This window comes from Pollachius pollachius, assembly GCF_949987615.1.
Source record: "Pollachius pollachius genome assembly, chromosome: 9".
NCBI lineage: Eukaryota > Metazoa > Chordata > Actinopteri > Gadiformes > Gadidae > Pollachius > Pollachius pollachius.
The window spans coordinates 9958914-9979037 of record NC_136942.1 but is presented as its reverse complement, the minus strand read 5'-3'; the positions used below and the strand labels follow the sequence as shown (position 1 = coordinate 9979037).

Below are 20124 nucleotides of genomic sequence, written 5' to 3'. Positions count from 1 at the left end.
TCCCCTTCTCCCCCGTCTCTCCCCCAACCCGGCCGTCTCTCCATCCCACCTCTGCTGTCTACTCCGTCTCCCCCATCCCCCGGTCACCCCCATCTCCCCCTGTCTCCCTTGGTCCCCCCCTTCTCCCCCTTCCCCCCGTCTCCCCTATCCCCCCCTCTCCCCTGTCTCACCCCTCCCCCGTCTCCCCCGTCTCTCACCCTCCGTTGCGTTCGTTGAGCTCCTCCATGTCCTGGGCCAGGACGTCCACCACCTCGCTCTCTCCCTCCTCCCCCATGGCCCCCTCCCTCCTCCCCCCTGTCTCCCCCCGTCTCCCCCACTCACCCTCCGTTGCGTTCGTTGAGCTTCTCCATGTACTGGGCCAGGACGTCCACCACCTCGCTCTCGGCCAGCTGCAGGTTGCCCGACACGTTGCAGCGCAGGTCGTTCCAGTCGGAGCGCAGCAGCTCAAAGTCCATGGGGTTGACGGAGAAGGTGCGCTGCCAGTTGATGCTCTCCTCGGCCCAGCCCGGCCGCGCCTCCACCTCCTCGTAGCTGTAGTCCGACACGCCGCCCTCCTCCGCCTCCGGCTCCGACTCTCCCTCCGCCGCGGCCGAGCGGTTCCGGGCGGCGTCGGGGTCGCGGCCCGCCTCCGAGAGGTCGGCCTCGTCGGGCCCCGGGGGGTTCTGCGACTCGGTGATCTCCGAGGTCCGGAGGTACGAGGTCACCCGGACCACCCCGCCGCCCCCCAGGTCCGAGGCGTTGAAACTCCGGGGAGGGGCGTACGGCGGCGGCGGCGGTTGCGTGTCCGGGTGATCTGACAGCGGGGCGGGAGACGAGGCTGCCTTGCTCAGCGGACCGGGGGCGGGGCCACCGGGGGCGGCGTCCCGTCCCGGTGGCGGTCGCTCCCCTCGCTGCGGGCCCCTCCCTGGAAGCTTCGCAGTCGCCGCCTTGCTGGCGCCCCTCTGCCCCGCTGCCCCGTGTCGGCCGGCGGTCCCGTTACGGTGGGCGGTCCGTCCCTCTTTGGGGGCCGACTTGGGCCACAGCTGGGCCGCACTCACCCTCTCCCTGGGCCCCGCTAGTCCGGCCCCCGTGCGGGCCCTGGGGCCCAGGTTGACCAGCCGGGTGGTCTTCCCGTTCTGGTAGAGGAAGACCCCTGGGAACACCTCCCGGGGCCGCCGCCAGCCCTTCTCCTCCCGGCGTTCCCGCCGCTCCGCCTCCCGCTCCTTGGCAGGCCGCGGCCGCGTGATGTAGATCTTGTTCTCGTCCGGCTTCTCTGCCGGCTTGTTGCCGGGGGGCTTGGCTGCGTCGCCACGGAGACGGCCGGCGTTGCCGTGGGCGGAGTTGCCCAGGATGCGCTTGGCCCGGCTGGCGAGGGCGGAGAGCGCCGAGGTTTTCTGCGGGAACAAGATGGACGCCCGGCTGATCTTGGCGGGCGCCTCGTCTCTCCCGCCGCCGTCTCCCCCCTCGGCTCCTCCGCCCTGGACCAGGCGCTGCTCCGGGGGGGCGGGCTGGAGCCAGGTCAGCGACCGACCTTTGACCCTGTCCTCTGGCGAGCGCAGCCCGTCCGGTGCAGGCTCCGCTTCCTCCTCCTCAGGCTCCTCCTCCTTGCTGCCCCGGACCCCAGGAGTCCTTCCCCCCCGGGGTTGGTCCCGCCCCCAGTCCCCGCCCTCCGCCCTCCTCGTCTGTCGGTCCCTCTGGGGGTGCGGCATCCCCCTCTCGCTACGGACCCTTGTCACGCTGCGGACCACAACTTCCTCCTCCTCCTCCTCCTTCTTCTCCTCCTCCTCCTCCGGCTCCTCCCCCTCCGCCACCACCCTCATCTCCCCCACCTCCTCCTCCTCCCGGCCCCTCCTCCTGGAGGAGGGTGTGGGGCGGGAGGCTGGGCGGTGGTGGGCGGGTCTGGAGGTGTGGCCTGCCTGGTGGAGGGGCGGGGCTCTCCTCGGGGGTGGGGTGCCAACGATCTCTGCCTCGTCCTCGGGATCCACCGCTTCCTCTTCCTCCAGGAAGTCTGGAGACACACGGGGGACGATGAGATGGTGTGTGTGTGTGTGTGTGTGTGTGTGTCAGTGTGTGTGTGTGTGATTGTTTGTGTGTGTGTGTGTGTGAAGGTGTGTGTGTGTGTGTGTGCGTGTTTGTGCAGGTTAGTGAGTGTACATGTGTGTGCAGGGGTTTGTGCAGTTGTCTGTGTGTACATGTGTGCAGGGGTGTGTGTGTGTGTGTGTGTGTGTGTTTATATCTATTTGTGTGTGTGTGAGAGTGTGTGTATCCATCTGTGGGTGTGTGTGTGTGTGTGTGTGTGTGTGTGTGATTGTGTGTATCCATCTGTGAGTGTGTGTGTGTGTGTTTGTGTGTCTATCTGTGTGTTTGTGTACATGCAGCCATTCATCAGAACCCACCGTCTGGGTTGGGGAAGAAGAACGGCCTGTCGTCCTCCTCTTCGTCCATCTTCATGTACTTGTAAAAACCAAACCTACAAGTAAACACACACACACACACACACACACACACATTAGTGCCTCAAACTCGGAGAGGGGTCACATGATTCGGCGCTGTCCAATCAACGGACCCGTCCGACCTCATTTACATAACAAGGCCCCAGAACATCGTTATGAGCTCATAGCTCCACACAGACAGAGTACGGGGTCGGTGAACTCTTACTTTTCCAGGTATATGGGCGACTCCCGGTAGAAGCACTTGTTCTCCCGCTCCATGTGGGTGAGACGGGTGAAGTCGTTGGGGTAGACGAAGGACAGGTACACCTGAGGACACAACGCACAACGCAGGGTACCGTTACAAACCCCGCCCAGCCGCCGCGGGACAGAGCGCACGGTGATGGTGTCCCCCCTTACCCCCCCACACCCCGCATTTCATGTACACACTAGTTGTATGTTGTACGTCCCGGCACCTAATGTACGCACTTATTGTATGTTGTGCGTTCTGGCACTTAATGTACGCACTTATTGTATGCGGTACGTCCCTGCACTTAAAGATGGTACGTAGCATTGTGTAGCATCTTACCCTAGATATCTATGTTGTACACAGGGAATGGGTTAACCCAGCGATTGTTAGTGCTTGCCACTTGGTTCTATGAACATCCTAACTGTACTGACAGTGATATATTGTTTCTCTTTCTTCTGACAAATGTACTTATTGTACGTTTCTTTGGGTTAAAGCGATTGCTAAACGCCCTTAATTTGAATGTAAAATGCAAATGCAATGTCAGCTTCAAAATACAACTTGTTTGTCATGTTTGAAAAAAAACTGTTCTTCAATCCAAATTCTGGGTTTAATGACTGAACGACATCACGTATTACGCTGATGATTCATGTACGGCGTGTAATGCAACGTTTCCTTTTAAGTGTCTCTCCCTGGTGTTTTAGTATCTCCACTGCTGTGAGCTCCATTAGTCTAATCCCCATCAAAACGGGTGCTTCAGCCTCACGCAGCTGGGAGCGGTTTGCACCCGCAGTAACACACTTCTACCTGCAGAGGGCAGCAGAGCGGCCTCCACCAGCAGCGCTCGATCTGAAGACATTAATTAAAGGCTTTGGGTTTCAGTGTAAATCATGTGAACAATGCGGCCAGGATGTAATGTGCTGTTTTTAGCGAGCAGTAGGAACAAATCGGCAGTAATTAAACACTCCCCCTAATGACCCTCAGAGGGGCTTGGCTCCGAGGGGCGGACCCATTTAATCACAACCCGATTTATGAACGTATGTGCATCCACTCACTCACGGACACACAAACACACACCCACGCATGCACACACACATGCACACACACACACGCACAACAACACACACACACACACACACACACACACACACACACACACACACACACACTGAGCAGCGCCTCCGCTGCCGCCAGGAGAAGATGCTGATGGTGCTTATGCTGACTGTTGCTAATAGTGATGGTGCTGATGTTGCTGATGGTGATGGTGCTGATGGTGATGGTGCTGATGGTGATGGTGATGATGGTGATGGGGCTGATGGTGATGGGGCTGATGGTGATGGTGCTAATGGTGCTGACTTACAAACTGCAGGCCCTGGTATCTGGCGATGGGGAAGTCCTTGACCACGTAGGTGGGAGAGTAGAGACACGCCGGGAGAACGTTCTTCAGCCTGGAGGGGTGGATCAGGGGCGCTGTGGGGAAAACAGGAGTCAGACACCACCATGAAGACCCCTCTTACAGAGGAGACACCACCCTGAAGACCCCTCATACAGAGGAGACACCACCCTGAAGACCCCTCATACAGAGGAGACACCACCCTGAAGACCCCTCATACAGAGGAGACACCACCCTGAAGACCCCTCATACAGAGGAGACACCACCCTGAAGACCCCTCATACAGAGGAGACACCACCCTGAAGACCCCCAGAGGAGACACCACCCTGAAGACCCCTCATACAGAGGAGACACCACCCTGAAGACCCCCAGAGGAGACACCACCCTGAAGACCCCCAGAGGAGACACCACCCTGAAGACCCCTCATACAGAGGAGACACCACCCTGAAGACCCCTCATACAGAGGAGACACCACCCTGAAGACCCCCAGAGGAGACACCACCCTGAAGACCCCCAGAGGAGACACCACCCTGAAGACCCCTCATACAGAGGAGACACCACCCTGAAGACCCCTCATACAGAGGAGACACCACCCTGAAGACCCCTCATACAGAGGAGACACCACCCTGAAGACCCCTCATACAGAGGAGACACCACCCTGAAGACCCCCAGAGGAGACACTAACCTGAAGACCCCTCATACAGAGGAGACACCACCCTGAAGACCCCCAGAGGAGACACCACCCTGAAGACCCCTCATACAGAGGAGACACCACCCTGAAGACCCCTCATACAGAGGAGACACCACCCTGAAGACCCCCAGAGGAGACACCATCCTGCACGTCTCTTATACAGATTCACTTTGTGCTTTCACGGTGTTTCTTGATGCACACACTTCAGGACGTTTTAAGCACGTGAAGGGCTCTAGAAACCAAGGGCCTACGGCAAGGCAAGGTTACTAGCCCTACTGAGTACTGCATAGGTGCGCGTGTGTACATGTGCATGTGGCCTGTGTTTCTGCCAAGCTCAGGTGGACTGCATGCGTTTGAGGTGCCTTTTGATGGAGACACTGAACAATTTAAGCACGGGAAGGGTTCTAGAAATCAAGGCATACGGCGACGCAAGGGGACACGCCCTCACTACGTTGCATTGGATATGAGTTCTCGTGAGCTGTCATTAATTACAATCTGGAAAGAGCTGAGATTCAGAGTTTGCTGGCGTTTCTGCACACTTCTTAATGCGGCAATGCACTCACTGAACCGCGTCGAAGAAGGCGAGGAGAAACAAAGAGACGACAGAGCCAGACAGAAGCGCGACCGACAGACAATGTGACACAGAGAGCGCCGGCAGACCGACAGACAGATGAGTGGGGGGTGCAGAGACAGACAGACACACACAGACGACCACAGATAACGGAGGAATGGCATGCCGGAATGGAAAAATGTCCTTTGTCAGAAGAAATTACATTCATGTGCAGATTGTTTTCCTGCGTTTTTCTTTGCACACAGGCCACCTTGTTCCTATGTTTCTAAATTGCCCGTGCAACACGTTTTTGTCATGAAAGTTTCGTTCACAAAAAGCATAATTTTTTTTCCCTCTCTTCCCGTCTCCTTTGTGTCCGCGTTGTGCTCCGGTTTGTCTACGACACCATCTTCCATTTCTCTGTACTCCTATCTGGAGCGGAGCAGACTATTGTCACGGCAACAACAATCTCCCCCCCCCCCCGCTGAGTGTTTACTTCTGTAGAAGGTGTCCCTGGGATCTGGTTTCAGCATGTCGGCCGCGTGCTGCGGTCGCCCCCTCCAGCCGGGCCCCTCACCGGGCGGGGCATGGGGGTCAGAGGGGGGGGGCGGGGGGTGGCTGGCCAGGGTCTGAGGGATGTGGTCCACGCTGTTCATCTTCAGACTGGCTTCGTCTGGGGAGGGAGAGAGGGAGGGAGGAAGGGGTATGAGAGGGGGGTGGGGGGTGAGACGGAGAGAGAAATGGAGGAGAGTAGAAAGGAGAGCGAGGGAGACAACGAGAGGTGGGGGAAGATGGAGGGAGAGAGAGCGAGAGGGATAGAGAGTGGAGGAGGATAGAGAGAGTGGGGAAGGATAGAGAGAGAAATGGAGGAGAGTAGAAAGGAGAGAGAGAAGAGACAGAAACATAACTTATTAAATTACAACTCCAAAAGGGAAACTGGCCTGTGTTCACTTATTGAATGGCTTGGGGGCTCTGGAGTTTTTTTTTCTGTGAAAGAACAGAGATTTCAACCACTTTGTCTCGTCACACACCTGCAGATGCACTAGGCTATTCTATATTGATCCACCGGTGGAGATGAACAGAGAGAGAGAGAGAGAGAGAGAGAGAGAGAAGAGGAGAGAAAGAGGGTTACTGTCTATGCTTGTGGACTCCCAGATGAGATAGAGAGACAGAGAGAGAGAGAGAGAGAGCAAGAGAGCGAGAGAGATCGAGAGAGGATTGCTTGTGGACGTCCAGATGAGAGAGAGCTGTGGCCCTTTAGGTCCACAGCAGTGACATCTGGAGTGACAGGCAATTAGACAGTCGATGGGAACCAGAGGAAATGTCCCACCTCATTAATTTGCTTTCATTGACCATTAAAGGAAAAATAATATGAACAGCCGAACAAACAAAAACATACTGAGAAAATAAAGAAACAAATACGCAGTTATTAAGGGATAGGGAGAAGGACAGGAAGGGATTTTAGCTCAGGAGAAAACAAAAGAAGAGTAGGAGGCCAAATGATATCAAAATCAATAAGAGGGCAGGAGGCCCTGATGATTAATCGCATGTCAGACTCACAGCCTGAGTGGGGAAAATATTTCATAATTAAGAGTCAGCATGGATTTCATACTCTGGAGAGAGGAAACAGCGTGTGTGTGCGTTAAAAAGCGTGCGTGTGTCTATGTGTATGTGTATGCGTGTGTGTTTGTGTGTTTGTGACTTTGTGTGTGTGTGTTTTTGTGACTTTGTGTGTGTGTGTGTGTGTCTGTGTGTGTGTTTGTGTGTTTATGTGTGTGTGTTTGTCTGTGTGTGTGTGTGTGTGTGTGTGTGTGTGTGTGTGTGTGTGTGTGTGTGTGTGTGCCTCTGTGGGTGTGCCCACGCGTGTCTGTGAGTGTGTGTCTGTCTGTTTGTCTGTCTGTCGGGCTTTCTGTCTGTCTGTGTGTGTTTGCATTTATGTGTATGTGTGTGTGTTTGTGCGTTCATATGTGTGTGTGTGTGTGTGTGTGTGTGTGTGTGTGTGTGTGTGTGTGTGTGTGTGTGTGTGTGTCTGTGTGTCTGTGCGTTTATGTGTATGTGTATGTGTGGTCATGTGTGTCCATGATTGCTCTCCTATTTACATGTAATAAAAACATGTGATCTCTAGGTTGCGTTGCTACGAGAATCCCGCCTGAAGCAAATAGACGTCCACATCTCTGTTCCCAGTGGTTAAACCCAGCCACGAGGTCAACACACGCTGTGAAGTGTAACTTCATCCGCCCCCAACCACAATAAAACACAGCTAATTAGCCAGCGCGATGTAAACAATGATCCATTCAAGTTCCACCAACTCAGAAGGAGGCTGATTAACAATGGAGAGGGAGAAGAGGATAAGCATAGGGAGGCGAGGTGGTGAACACATGACGAGATTTCTGCCTCAAAGTGGCTGGCGTTGCCATGGCTTTCCCATGGGGGGAAAAGCGTCGAAGCCCAACCTAGCATTGGGACATAGGGACGCAAATCCGGGGCTGGCGTCCTGTGTGTGTGTGTGTGTGTGTGTGTGTGTGTGTGTGTGTGTGTGCGTTCATATGTGTGTATGTTTATGTGTGTGTGTGTGTGCGTGTGCGTTCATGTGTGTGTCTGTCTGTGTGTGTACATTTATGTCTTTCTGTCTGTCTGTGTGTGTGCGTTTAAATGTGTGTCTATGTAAGTTTGTGTGTGTGTGTGTGTGTGCGCGCGCTTATGTGTGTGTCTGTTTGTGTGACTGTGTGTGTGTGTGTTTATGTGTGTGTGTGCTTTATATGTGTGTATGTGTGCGTGTGTGTGTGTGTGTGATGCGTTGAAGCCCAACCTAGTGCTGGGCTTTGCCCCGGTCTTGCGTCAGCGCTAGGTTGGGCTTCGACGCTGAGCTACGATTTTCCGTCCTGCCGACGCGCTCAAAGTTCAAACCGTTTAAACTCGGAGCCCCGATGGACGCTGTCGGAGCACGTCCAATCAGATCAAGGCGTTTGTTTGCGGTTCCGGAAGCAGCGGAATCCAAACAAAGATTAAAGTCTTCCAAACATGGAGGAAAAACTAACCGCCAGTTTCCTGAGCTATATAATATATATACATATATAAACGCCCGTTATGTCAGTACATCATTACCAGTGCCTCGCTGAACACTCCTCATATACCCACACCTCAAAGAGCAGAGAGGAAGAGAGAGAGTGAGAGAGTGAGAGAGAGAGAGAGAGAGAGAGAGAGAGAGGGAGAGGGAGAGGGAGAGGGAGGGAGAGAGAGGGAGAGAGAGAGAGAGAGGGAGAGGAGAGAGAGAGAGACAGAGAGAGAGACGGAGAAAGAGGGAGAGAGAAAAAGTGAGACAGAAAAAGAGAGACGGAGAAAGAAGGAGAGAGAAAAAGAGAGACAGAGAGAGACAGAGAGAGACGGAGAGAGAGAGAGACACACACACAGAGTGAGAGAGAGAGAGACACACACAGAGAGAGACAGAGAGAGTGAGAATATGAGTCCCACTTAAACCCCTATGAACTATTTGGAACTCGCCCCTCCGTCCCCCTCCCTCGCAACACACACACACACACACACACACACACACACACACACACACACACACACACACACACACAACACACTCATACCCTGTGATGTGGGCGGCCATTTATTTTCCCTCGTTAACTTCAGGGAATGTCTGCAAGTTATTTTTTTATCTCACACTTTTCCCTTTTCCCCAGTTTGTAACTAACATGGAAATAAGGACCACAAATTGCAACAGAGGGTATTTGGGTCGAATAAAGGCGACACACTTTAACTCTCACAAGTGCAAAACATGAACGGATAAGTCATAACTCTCATGGCAACGACACATTCATGTATCCATGAATACTGCAGTGTTGTTCGGTCCCTTAGAAAAACATCACCCACAGCCACAACATTGTAGTCTGTGTGTCGGCGCGATTAAAGTAGTGCTATTTATTAATTAATAACTCATTTATTTTATGTGATAGATCAATTATTTACACTAATTTCTTGTTTGTGATTCTGTTTGTTCAGGTCCAAGAAAAAAAGATGTAGACTACCGTTCAAAAGTTTGGGGTCACCCAGACAATTTCAAGTTTTCCATGAAAACAGTTTTCAGCCGTGCTAACATAATTAGACAAGGGTTTTCCAATCATCATTTGACCTTAAACACGATTAGCTAAACAATGCAACTGGAAATGCGTCTCTGTACATCTACGTGGATTAATTTATTGTTACCTTCATTGAAAAAAACTATTTTAAAAATATCTTTAAAAAATAAGTATATTTCTAAGTGACCCAAAACTTTTGAACGGTAGTGTATTTTGGTGGAGGTTTGGGGCCGTTAGATATTAGCACTCTCCGTTTCAAAGGTGACAGCAAGAGCAAACAGGATGTTGACCAAACGTGTGGCGCACCAGGGGAGTTGTGTGTGTGTCTGCGAGTTCATATGTGTGTGTGTGTGTCTGCGAGTTCATATGTGTGTTTGTTTGTTTTTGTGTGTGAATTACATACTCTGGAGAGAGGACACAGCGTGTGTGAATGCGTGTGTGTGTGTGTGTGTGTTTTTGTGACTTCGTGTGTGGGTGTGTCTTACCTGTGTACAGGGAGATGTGGGCGGAGTCGATGACCTCATACTTCAGCCCGGGCAGGAACGGACGCCACTGAGAGACAGAAGACAGGACAGACACGATCAGAGAGACAGGAGGAAGGGAGTCAACGTAAATGGACTGCATCTATACAGCTCTTATCCGACCAGTAACCACTCAGAGCGCTTTACGATATTACCTCAAATTCCTCAATTCATATTCCCCACACACATTCACACACCGATTGCGGAGTCAACCATCCACCAATCAAGCCGACAGCCAGCTCGTCGGGAGCAGTCAGGGTGAGGTGTTTTGCTCTGGGACACCTCAACACTCGAACTAGCAACCTTCCGGTTAGCAGCCAACCCACTTTACCTCCGGAGCCACATGCCGCTCATAATGTGTAGAAGCTTTACCAACAACATTTTTTGCTGGATTTCATTCGACGTACAGATGCTGTCTTTATGTTACATTTATTTAGGGTCTAGAGGCGGTAACAGAGATGGGAGTGTGTTTCTGTCTGTGTGAGTTATGTGTGTCTGTGTGTGTCTTTCTGTGTCTTTCTGTCTGTGTCTATGACTGTCTGTTTGTGTGTGTGTGCGGGTGTGTTTGTTTTGTGCGTTCATATGTCTGTCGGTAACAGAGTTTGGAACATTGAGTAACCCTTTAGAAGCGGCGAGCATCACGCTGACACGCGCTGTAATGGCCTGTTGGCTCGCCGGGAAGGATTGTTTCTGCAACGGTCCGATGGCAAAGAAAACATTGCAGACTGAGGGGCAGGCAACTCTTTTTTAAATAGATTCTGCAATTACCATGTCACTTCTGGTTACTGAGCGGGTAATCTGGGGAGACAGGTCGTTTTCTGAGCCATTTGGATGGAAATTCAAATGCAAACATCACCCGCAAGGCCCATTCGAATACACCTATACTGGATGAGTGTAAATGCGCACAAATTACGCATATGAGCTTGTCTGCACCGATTGGGGTTAAATGGATACAAAATGGAACATTTCCTCTCTCTCTCTCTCTCTCTCTCTCTCTCTCTCTCTCCCTCTCTCTCTCTCTCTCTCTCTCTCTCACAATCACACACACAAGACACAATGGGGAAAACATGCAGACTCACACACATGCACACACACACTCACACAGATCCATAGAGACACATACCCACACACAGACACACACAAACAGGGACAGATCCACAGAAATAAGCTTGTATAAACACACACACACACACAAACACACACACACACACACACACACACACACACACACACACACACACACACACACACATACACACACACAACAGTAGCGAGGTGGGACGGTGTCAGCATGCTGAGCGGCAGGATGGAACGGCTCCACAGGCCATCGGAGCACCGCCTCACAAGGTCACCACCTCCTCCTGGATCTACTGTCTGCTCCTCCCAAGGTCACCGCCTCCTCCTGGATCTACTGTAGTAGCCCTGTGGTTACACTCTCTCTGTCTCTGTCTCTGTCTCTCTCTCTCTCTCTCTCTCTCTCACACAAACATACACACACATACTCACCCAACCACACACACCCACAACAGCGTCAGCCATTATGTGTGTGTATAATTTGTGTGTATCAGAGAGAGCACTCGAATTGAGTGGAAGATTCATTAAGGGGCGATACTATCTGAGGATCCACATTCTGTTATCCTGACCTTCCAGAAACGGCGGTCTAGCCGGGCTCCTCCAAACAAGTTGTGTGGTACTGCTTACAACATCTGTACCATGGCTGATTAAATGAATAAAATGAGTCTAATTAATCCCAAGAACAGACTTCAATTCAATTCAATTGTATTTGGATAGCCCTTAATCACAGGTAGAGTCTCAAAGGGCTTAACAGGCCATATGTTTATGACACCCCCCTGACCCTGGTCCCCAAGAGGGCAAGAAAAAACTCCCTTAATTAACAAGGAAGAAATCTTGAGGGATGGTCAGACGTGTCTGTGACTCTGAACTGCCACATAGACTTAGGTTCGGACTGGAGGATGAAACGTGTTGTTCCCTTTATTGGATCACAATATTTACCCCTGCTGGTGACCTGAGATTACCCCCGCACGGGCCTGGCAGCGACAGCCCGGCACTCTGCTCTTTCCAAACTCTTTAAAATCCCTTCAACTTGATCAGGTCGTTAATGATGCATTTAATTAGGCGTTTAGAGGCGATACGACCTCCTCTTCAGACTAAGACTTTAAACGCTGCCCGACGGAGGGGAAAGGGTAGGTGCTGACAGGACACAGGGGTCAGACCCCCCCCCCCCCCCCAACACACACACACACACACACACACACAAAAAAATGCCATTTGTGTTGATTACATGCGTAATCGACACAAATATACAGACATACAAAATCAGAAACTCGCTCACATTCACATTCACACCCACCCACACACACACACACAAACACACACACACACACACACACATACACACACACACACACACACACACACACACACATATAGGAATAACACATTTGCATATTCTACACACATACACAAACACACGCACACATCAAGAGTGACTAATCAGGAGGTTTGCTCTGTGGCGAACGTTGAGCCAACACAGCAATCAAGCCGCCGGAGGATCGCTCTGAACCATTTAGCGCCGGCTGCCAAGCTCGTTAAGGCGCATGATTACACCTTTTAACACTCACTCCAGCGGGCACAGGCCAGCGAGGGCCGCGGCGGCCCCGGCTCTACTGTCACCCAGACCCTGACGCCTGACACACCTGCACTTATTCACCTCTTCAAAGCACAGAACGTCACAAGCCCTCTATGGCAACGACGAACCAAATCATAGGGGTAGGGGTACTGTCGATGTGACGGATCAGCAACCTTCAGGGCATTCAGCAGACACTTTTATCTAAAGCGACTTACAATAAGTACATTTGTCAGAGGAAAGAGAAACAATATATCGCTGTCTGTACAGTAAGGATGTTCATAGAACCAAGAGCCAAGTACTAGCAATCGCCAGGTTAACCCATTCCCCGTACACAACAAAGACACCTCGACACTCGAACTAGATACCGTCTGGTTACCAGCCAACCCGCTCTACCTCCTGAGCCACATGCCGCCAATGATGGTGAGGCCACATTATGATGTTGAGGTGGGGCGGGGCTTGGATTGTGATGGAAGTGAGAAGGGGGGAGGGAGCTGGGGGTCAGGGGGTGAGAGCTATATGCCTCTGAGCCTGGAAGCAATTCTGGAGTAAACAGTGATGTCATGGAGGCTCCTGTTAAGGCAGGAGTGACTGACTGTTATTCTCCTGCTCTAATGTCCACATATATGTGTGTAAGCTATAATTGGTGGAGATTCCAGAGAAGGGATGCTTTCTGGAGAGAGAGAGAGAGAGAGAGAGAGAGAGAGAGAGAGAGAGAGAGAGAGAGAGAGAGAGAGAGAGAGCAATAGAGCGCCAGAGAGGGAGAGTGAGAGACAGAGAGAGAGAGGGAGGGCAAGGGGACGGCTGGACAGAGTGAGAAATGAAGCCAAAGAAACAGAGAATAGTGTAGAGGCAGTCGAACGAAAAGACAGCAGAGAGAGAGAGTTGAAGGATTTAATCCTCGACACACATTTCTCTCTTAACTCCAGACAGAAGGTTAGGTATAAGACTATTAGTGACAGTAAGAAATTAGAATAAACAACATTCATTACTACTTGGACGTGGAATATATTAACCCACACTAAGACACTCTGAATGCCACTTCATCGTCTTTACGCGTTGGAGAGATTTAGTAAAAGACTTATATTCGTTTTTATTGCAGTGATGTTGGTTTAAAATACTACTACTTATCGACGTGTAGGGATACCTGGGTGAGAACTTATATCACTTAGATCTTCCCTAAGCAGCGATATCATCAGCAGAAGTAAATAGAGTAATTAAAGCCAGAGACTGCTGGCTCCCCATGCAGGTGTTGTTTGAATCACGGTGTGTTAATCTACTTATTTACCTCGTTAGGCGTTCATCTTTCCAGTGATGTCTGTGTTGTGCTGAGCTCTGACGTTCATTACTTTTAGATTGACTGAAACCACATTTTTATTTATTAACTTCACACTTTAGATTTTCTTGCTGTCTGGAGAGGAAAAGTTTGAGTAACAGAGTCATGTTCTGTAAACACGAGTGACGGGAGACAGCCACGTCTACGCCTACAGGGATATCTGAGAGTTGAGTTGGTGAGATTTGGGCTCCTATTAAAAATGGAACGGAGCTTTAGCCAAACACCTTCCAGCGTGGAGAGAATGTGTAATCCGTGACTTAACGTCTGTAACCGTGTGGACGCCTAGAGCAACTCTGGTCCGGTCCGAAGCGATCTGACTGTACGTGGGGCAACAGTAGCTCAGGAGGTAGAGTGGGTCGACTGGTTACCGGAAGGTAGCTAGTTCCATCCCCGGCTCCTCCTAGCTGAGTTTCGAGGTGTCCCTAAACAAGGCATCTCCCCCTGACTGCTCCCGACGAGCTGGCTGTCACCCTGCGTGGTTGACACCGCTGTTGGTGTGTGAGCGTGTGCATGAATGGTTGTAAGTCGCTTTGGATAAAAGCGTCATCAAACCCCCTAGATGTAAATGTGGAGTAGATGCAGCGAGGGACAGACCCCAGGTCAAGTGGAAGTCTTCTAACCTTGCTCTCTGTATTCCGCTCACAGCCGACCGGACGGCCAACTGGCACGTTGTTCCAAGCCAGGATGAATTGAAGTGTTATCCGACCCCGAAAAAAGAAATAAGCCGCGAGCCGACCGATGTGACAGACTCACAGGAGTATGGCAGACACCGCGGTAAACACAATTTGAACCTGGAACAAAAGGAACATCCGTCTACCGAGGCTGAACTGAAAGCTCACACAAAAGGCGGCAGTGGCACGAATAACCTTTGAACTCCGGTGAAATTGAATCACTGGAAGGAAAAAAGTTAGTGTTTTTTGAGGGAACCACAGAAACACCAAGAGAGAAAATGAGCTTATCTGAGAACAGGGGAGAGGAGGGAGCAGACTAAATCAGCAGCTCAGGGCACAGCCCGTAGAAACGGTGTTGTGACAAAACGAAAGAGGGAAAGCCTCAGTAATGTCAAGCTAAAGGCCTGTGAAATAGAGGAGAAACCTCCAGCAGTAAGGCGCACGCAGGACCGCACACATAGTTTTTTGCATATTCACATACATTGCACGTACGCACACACACACGCATGCACGCACATAAGCACGCAGACGGACACAAACACAGACGCACACACAAGCACACACACCCAAACAATTGAACTTCATACCTGTGCGTGTGTGTGTGTGTGTGTGTGTGTGTGTCTGTGCATACATGCAACCTTCCATGTGAGTGTGCTTGCATATGTCTGTGTGTGAACACATCTGGATCTTTCAGTGTGACTGTATTTGTGTGTTTGTGCATGCGTGTGTGTACTAATTGGGGGGGCAGATTGAAATGTAGCCACATGCGAGCGATAAAGCCAGCCCATAAAAAAAACAGCGTTTCAATCCCTGACGTGTGCCGCATAAACGCAGGGCGGCTAATTAAAACGGGACTCTCTCCTCTCTCTTTCTCACAGCTTTCGCTCGGCACAATAGTTAACACAGAACCCCTTTATTCTGTCACAGCACCACTTGTCAAAGGCATGTTTCACCACCTGCAATTGAAAAGGACCAGAGTTTCCTTATGAATCACTCCCCGGGTTATTATAATGAGAAAAGACGACACATTGACACACACACACACATTGACACACACACACACACACACACACACACACACACACACACACATACAAAAGCAAGAGTCACTCATGATCAAAGCTACTGCTGCTGCTACTACTGCTGTCAAATCTTCCATTCATTATTAATAAACGTAGTCTAACTGGCTGGCTGTGGAAGGAGAGGTCAGGAGCAGGTACTGGTGTAGCCGCGGTAACAAAGAGAGCGGCGCCATGGAGACGCCTCCGCACACACAGAGCTCTTTCACACACACCTGTCACCGTTTTCTACACGGGATACTGTTGTGTTCTTACATCACAGGGTTACCCCCCACACACACTCATATACACATCACGCACACACTCACACACACACACACTCTAAGGCACACACAAGCACGCAAACGTGCACAAATACACAAACACATACGTAAACACCTAGGCACTAGGGATGTGAATAACTCAAAATTTTCATGGTCAAAAAATCAGTGGGTGGTATGAACGAATAACCGATTATTCAATGTGTGGCGACATTCACAAATGCAGCCATGGATAATCGGCAACAAATCACTTAATATCTTAAACGCAAAAAAGCAACAACCAGCTAAGTAGTTCCAGTCAAATTGTCTGTTCAGCCTTCAAAAACGAGAGCTGGTTAATTGTGAAAAATGCATTAAACTGTAATCAGAAAACGCGGTTATATGCTATAGACCCTATAGTATCTGTGGTATGAAGGCTGGGACGAATTTCAAATTATAAATATGTACACTTTATGTTGAAAGTATACGAATGAAACGAATGGCGCGGTGATTCGTCTTCAAAACGAGAGCGGGTAAATCGTGAAAAATGAATTAAACTGCAATCAGACAACGCGGTTATATGCTCTACCTGTGGTATAAAGGCTGGGACGAATTTTGAATTATAAATATGTACAATGCATAACGTTAGCTCTCTGGCTCATAGCTGAGCGGACTAGAATACCTCCCGTTGCCAAGTCGTAGCTAAGTTCCATCCTATTTGCTGGAGTGAACAACGTTTCCGTTGCATAAGAACCTTACGGGAGGGTAATGATTGTTCCAGGATTTAGTCAAACCCTCAGGCGTTACCAGGGAAACAAAGTTATGGCTTGTGAAAAACGTTATATTTGGATTGTAAAATATAAATGAATGGTCTTAATTTATTTTCTTTGGCAAGTGACCATGGTATACGCGGGATAATGCCCTTCGAGGTGTCCAACATTAGTTCCATCCGATTCTTGTTTATTTGAATGGGACAAAATGGTCACGGCCCAAATGTTAATAATCGACTTTGACCCTCGGGAACGAATAATCAAATGATCTGATATTCTGTCCCATCCCTACTAGGCACACGCTCAAACACAGGAGGAAGCTAAAATGGACGGAGGTTTGAACAAAGACACCTTGATCTCCGTGAGGTCATCATGACAAGCAACAAACGGGCGACCCCCTCGGTGATGTCATCACCACAGGGGTCCGCCATTACCTGTTCTCTCCACTTCACATGAACACACAGCACTAACGCACACATATACACACACACACTCACATACATACAAATGCACGCACACATATACACAAATGGCTCCTACTCTGACACACAACTTTTCTTTGGCTTGTTTGCAAGGAGAGATTTGCTGGGAAGAAAAACCCTATTCATTGGTTGTTTAAAGGTCAAGCGACCGAAAGGAAAGTAAACCTAAATGATGCTGTTTGTTAAAGAAGGAGAGAACTACGGGGGAAACTGACTTGGGGAGAGAGAGAGAGAGAGAGAGAGAGAGAGAGAGAGAGAGAGATAGAGAGAGAGAGAGAGCTAGAGAGAGAGAGAGCAAGAGAGAGAGGGTGACAAGGAAAGAGAGAGAGAGAGAGAGAGAGAGAGAGAGAAAATGTTCCATTTTGTATCCATTTATCCGCAATCATTGCAGCCAAGCTCATGAGTAATTTCACGCCTCCAGTATGGGTGCATTCGAATAGACCTTGCGGGTGATGTTTGCATTTGAGAGAGAGAGAGAGAGAGAGAGAACCAAATGAAGAGAAAGTCGTCCACTCACCCCGACCTCCACGTGATCTGAGCCTCGGTCGTCTTGCTTGTGGAGAACCTCAAAGTAATATCGCCTGGACGAGATGAGGCTGTGGGAGAGAGAGAGAGAGAGAGAGAGAGAGAGAGAGAGAGAGAGATAGGAGATAAAGAACATGTTTCAAACCATTACCTCCTGGGGCTCCTGTGGACAGTTAACTCAGTTATAATTTCTAAAACATGTCAAACGCTATCTTATGTGATATGAATGCATTGAGGCCCACTTTAATGATCTCCCTCTGATACGGACACGTACAGCGCTTCGAGTGCCTCGGAAAACGTCATATAAAATCCAATGAATTATTCTGAAATCTGAATAATCTGAAATATTGATATCATCATTGACCAAATCCTTCCATCGTTTGAGCTTTACTTAAAGACTACACTCTGCACATGTTTAAAATCTTGATGTATTGCCAACAGTCACATCGGAGCAATCAGCGATGCATTTAACTGCAGGGTGATTACGGTGGCTGTAATTATTAAGTGTTATCATCGCTTATCAACTTTGTTCAGTTTCTTTCGGTTCATCTTTATTGGCCCAGAAGGGAAACTCTGTTCACAGCAGGCAGTGACAAGCACAATCAACAGAGGGAAACGCATCAAAACATGACCAACACAAATGGATAGGATACATACAAATCAACCTGGTGGGAGAACAGATGAAGCAGACGACAGCAGTAGGAGCCACGGGGCTGTTACCAGAGAATGTGCAGAGGTTGCATGTTCACAAGGTTTCGTATTGTGATGCATTGAATCACTTTGCATTGCATTGTAATACCACATACTAACCTAGTGACAGGCAGCAGGTGCTATCTTTAGGACAGGGTTTCACAGGAGAAATAGGCTGGCTACATCTAGCAGACAAAACCGAGCGAATGTGTCGTGCCAAACAAGCTCTCTGGGGTGTTCAACCTGTTTGTCCCTGAAGAAGCACAATCTGAACGGCCATTATGGCCTTACCGGAGTGCCTATAAACACATAGGGAACACCTACGCTTTGGGCATGGTAACATTCTTCAGTGTTTTTGTTTGGTTCAACAAACAAAACTAAAATGTGATTATAATGGTGTGTTTATTCCTGCCAAACACAAGCAGACCATTTAATCACCAAAAGCATTCCCCCTCTGTTTGCACAACGGCCACAGGAACAGCATCCAGTTAAACAGGGTTGTGTTTTTCAATGACCAAGCATGATTTAGAACGTGCGTGCGCGCGCGTGTGTACGCGCGTGTTAAAAGTGCTTCCTTTGTACAGAATGTGTAATTCACGCCTGATAAGGGGATAATTGGCAAACCTTTACCCATGAACAAAAACCATGGTAATTGTGTTTACCACAGCTGGCCGACATGTGAAACAGCCTTCGGCGGTGCTTAACTTCAGAGTTGCTCGGAGTGTCTTCATATTCATGCGCTCTCATTGTGCTCTCATGTGGTTCCCGAGGGGGTCTGAGTGTTGTTCCCTCTCCTGTTCGTCTGCTGTTTCCGAAGCCAGCGCTCATGTCCTCTTTTATCAGCAGACGTGCTCGAGACGCACACTGGACCCCGCCCGACGCAGCTCGTTAATAGTGAAATGAATCCTATTATCTCGACCGGTGACTGGGATTTGGTGCACATGTACCCCACGACCGCTTGAGGAAAAGAGAAGCATGAAAGAGGAAAAGCAATGGCTTATGCATGTGTGCGTCGTGTGTGTATGTGTGTGTGTGTGTGTGTCTGTCAGCTGTCTATCTGTGTGCATGTGTGTGTGTGAGCACGTAGGAGCTTGTGCATGTGTTTGTGTGCATGCTAGTATATGTGTGTGCATCTACTTGCTTGTGCGTGCCTGCATGTGTGTGCACAAACGTGTATGGGCGTGCGTCTGCAGTGCATGTGTGTACATGCATGCATTTGTGTCTGTTTGTAAGAGCACGCAGGAGCTTGTGCGTGTGTGTGTGCATGCTAGTATGTTTGTGTTCATTTACGTGTGTGTGCGTGCCTGCATGTGTGTGCATACACGTGTGTGGGTGTGCACTTGTCAATGCATGTGTATACATGCCTGCATTTGTGTGTGTGTGTGTGTGTGTGTGTAAGCACGTATGAGCTGGTGCATGCATATGTGCATGCATGCATTTGTTTGTGTGTGTGAGCGACGGAGCAGGTCAGGCGGACAGATATAGGTGCTCATCCTCCTCCTCTTCCTCTTCCTGCACCACCTTATCCCATAAATCATGGTGGGTGTGCGTGACAGGCCACTAAGGTCAATCTCATGAATACAGAACATCCGCCGATGCTGCTGAAACAGCAATCAGGGCATCTCAAGGGTCCCGTACTAAGAGCCAGGGGCCCAGCCGTGGCCCCTACTCATTAGACAACGTCGTGCTCGGGGGGGCTGAGCAGGCACTGTGGGGGGCACCGGGGGTGACTCATGGCACAAGGGGTGGTGCAGGGTGCTGACCGGGCGCCATGCCTGTGAAATCGATTT

The 20124-nt window shown here is 50.1% G+C and overlaps 1 protein-coding gene across 1 annotated transcript in view; it reads right to left on the bottom strand.

The window, feature by feature from the left end:
- Nucleotides 1-20124, bottom strand: part of b4galnt4a (beta-1,4-N-acetyl-galactosaminyl transferase 4a) — a gene marked incomplete at its 5' end in the record, with an annotated part of 135192 nt that overhangs the window by 8029 nt on the left and 107039 nt on the right. Inside the window, 8 exons of the mRNA XM_079742802.1 lie at nucleotides 322-1673; nucleotides 1860-1987; nucleotides 2376-2449; nucleotides 2638-2738; nucleotides 4016-4125; nucleotides 5786-5962; nucleotides 9860-9926; nucleotides 17637-17715. Of these exons, the coding sequence (XP_079598928.1) occupies nucleotides 322-1673; nucleotides 1860-1987; nucleotides 2376-2449; nucleotides 2638-2738; nucleotides 4016-4125; nucleotides 5786-5962; nucleotides 9860-9926; nucleotides 17637-17715 (2088 nt within the window). The remainder of the gene's footprint in view (nucleotides 1-321; nucleotides 1674-1859; nucleotides 1988-2375; nucleotides 2450-2637; nucleotides 2739-4015; nucleotides 4126-5785; nucleotides 5963-9859; nucleotides 9927-17636; nucleotides 17716-20124) is intronic.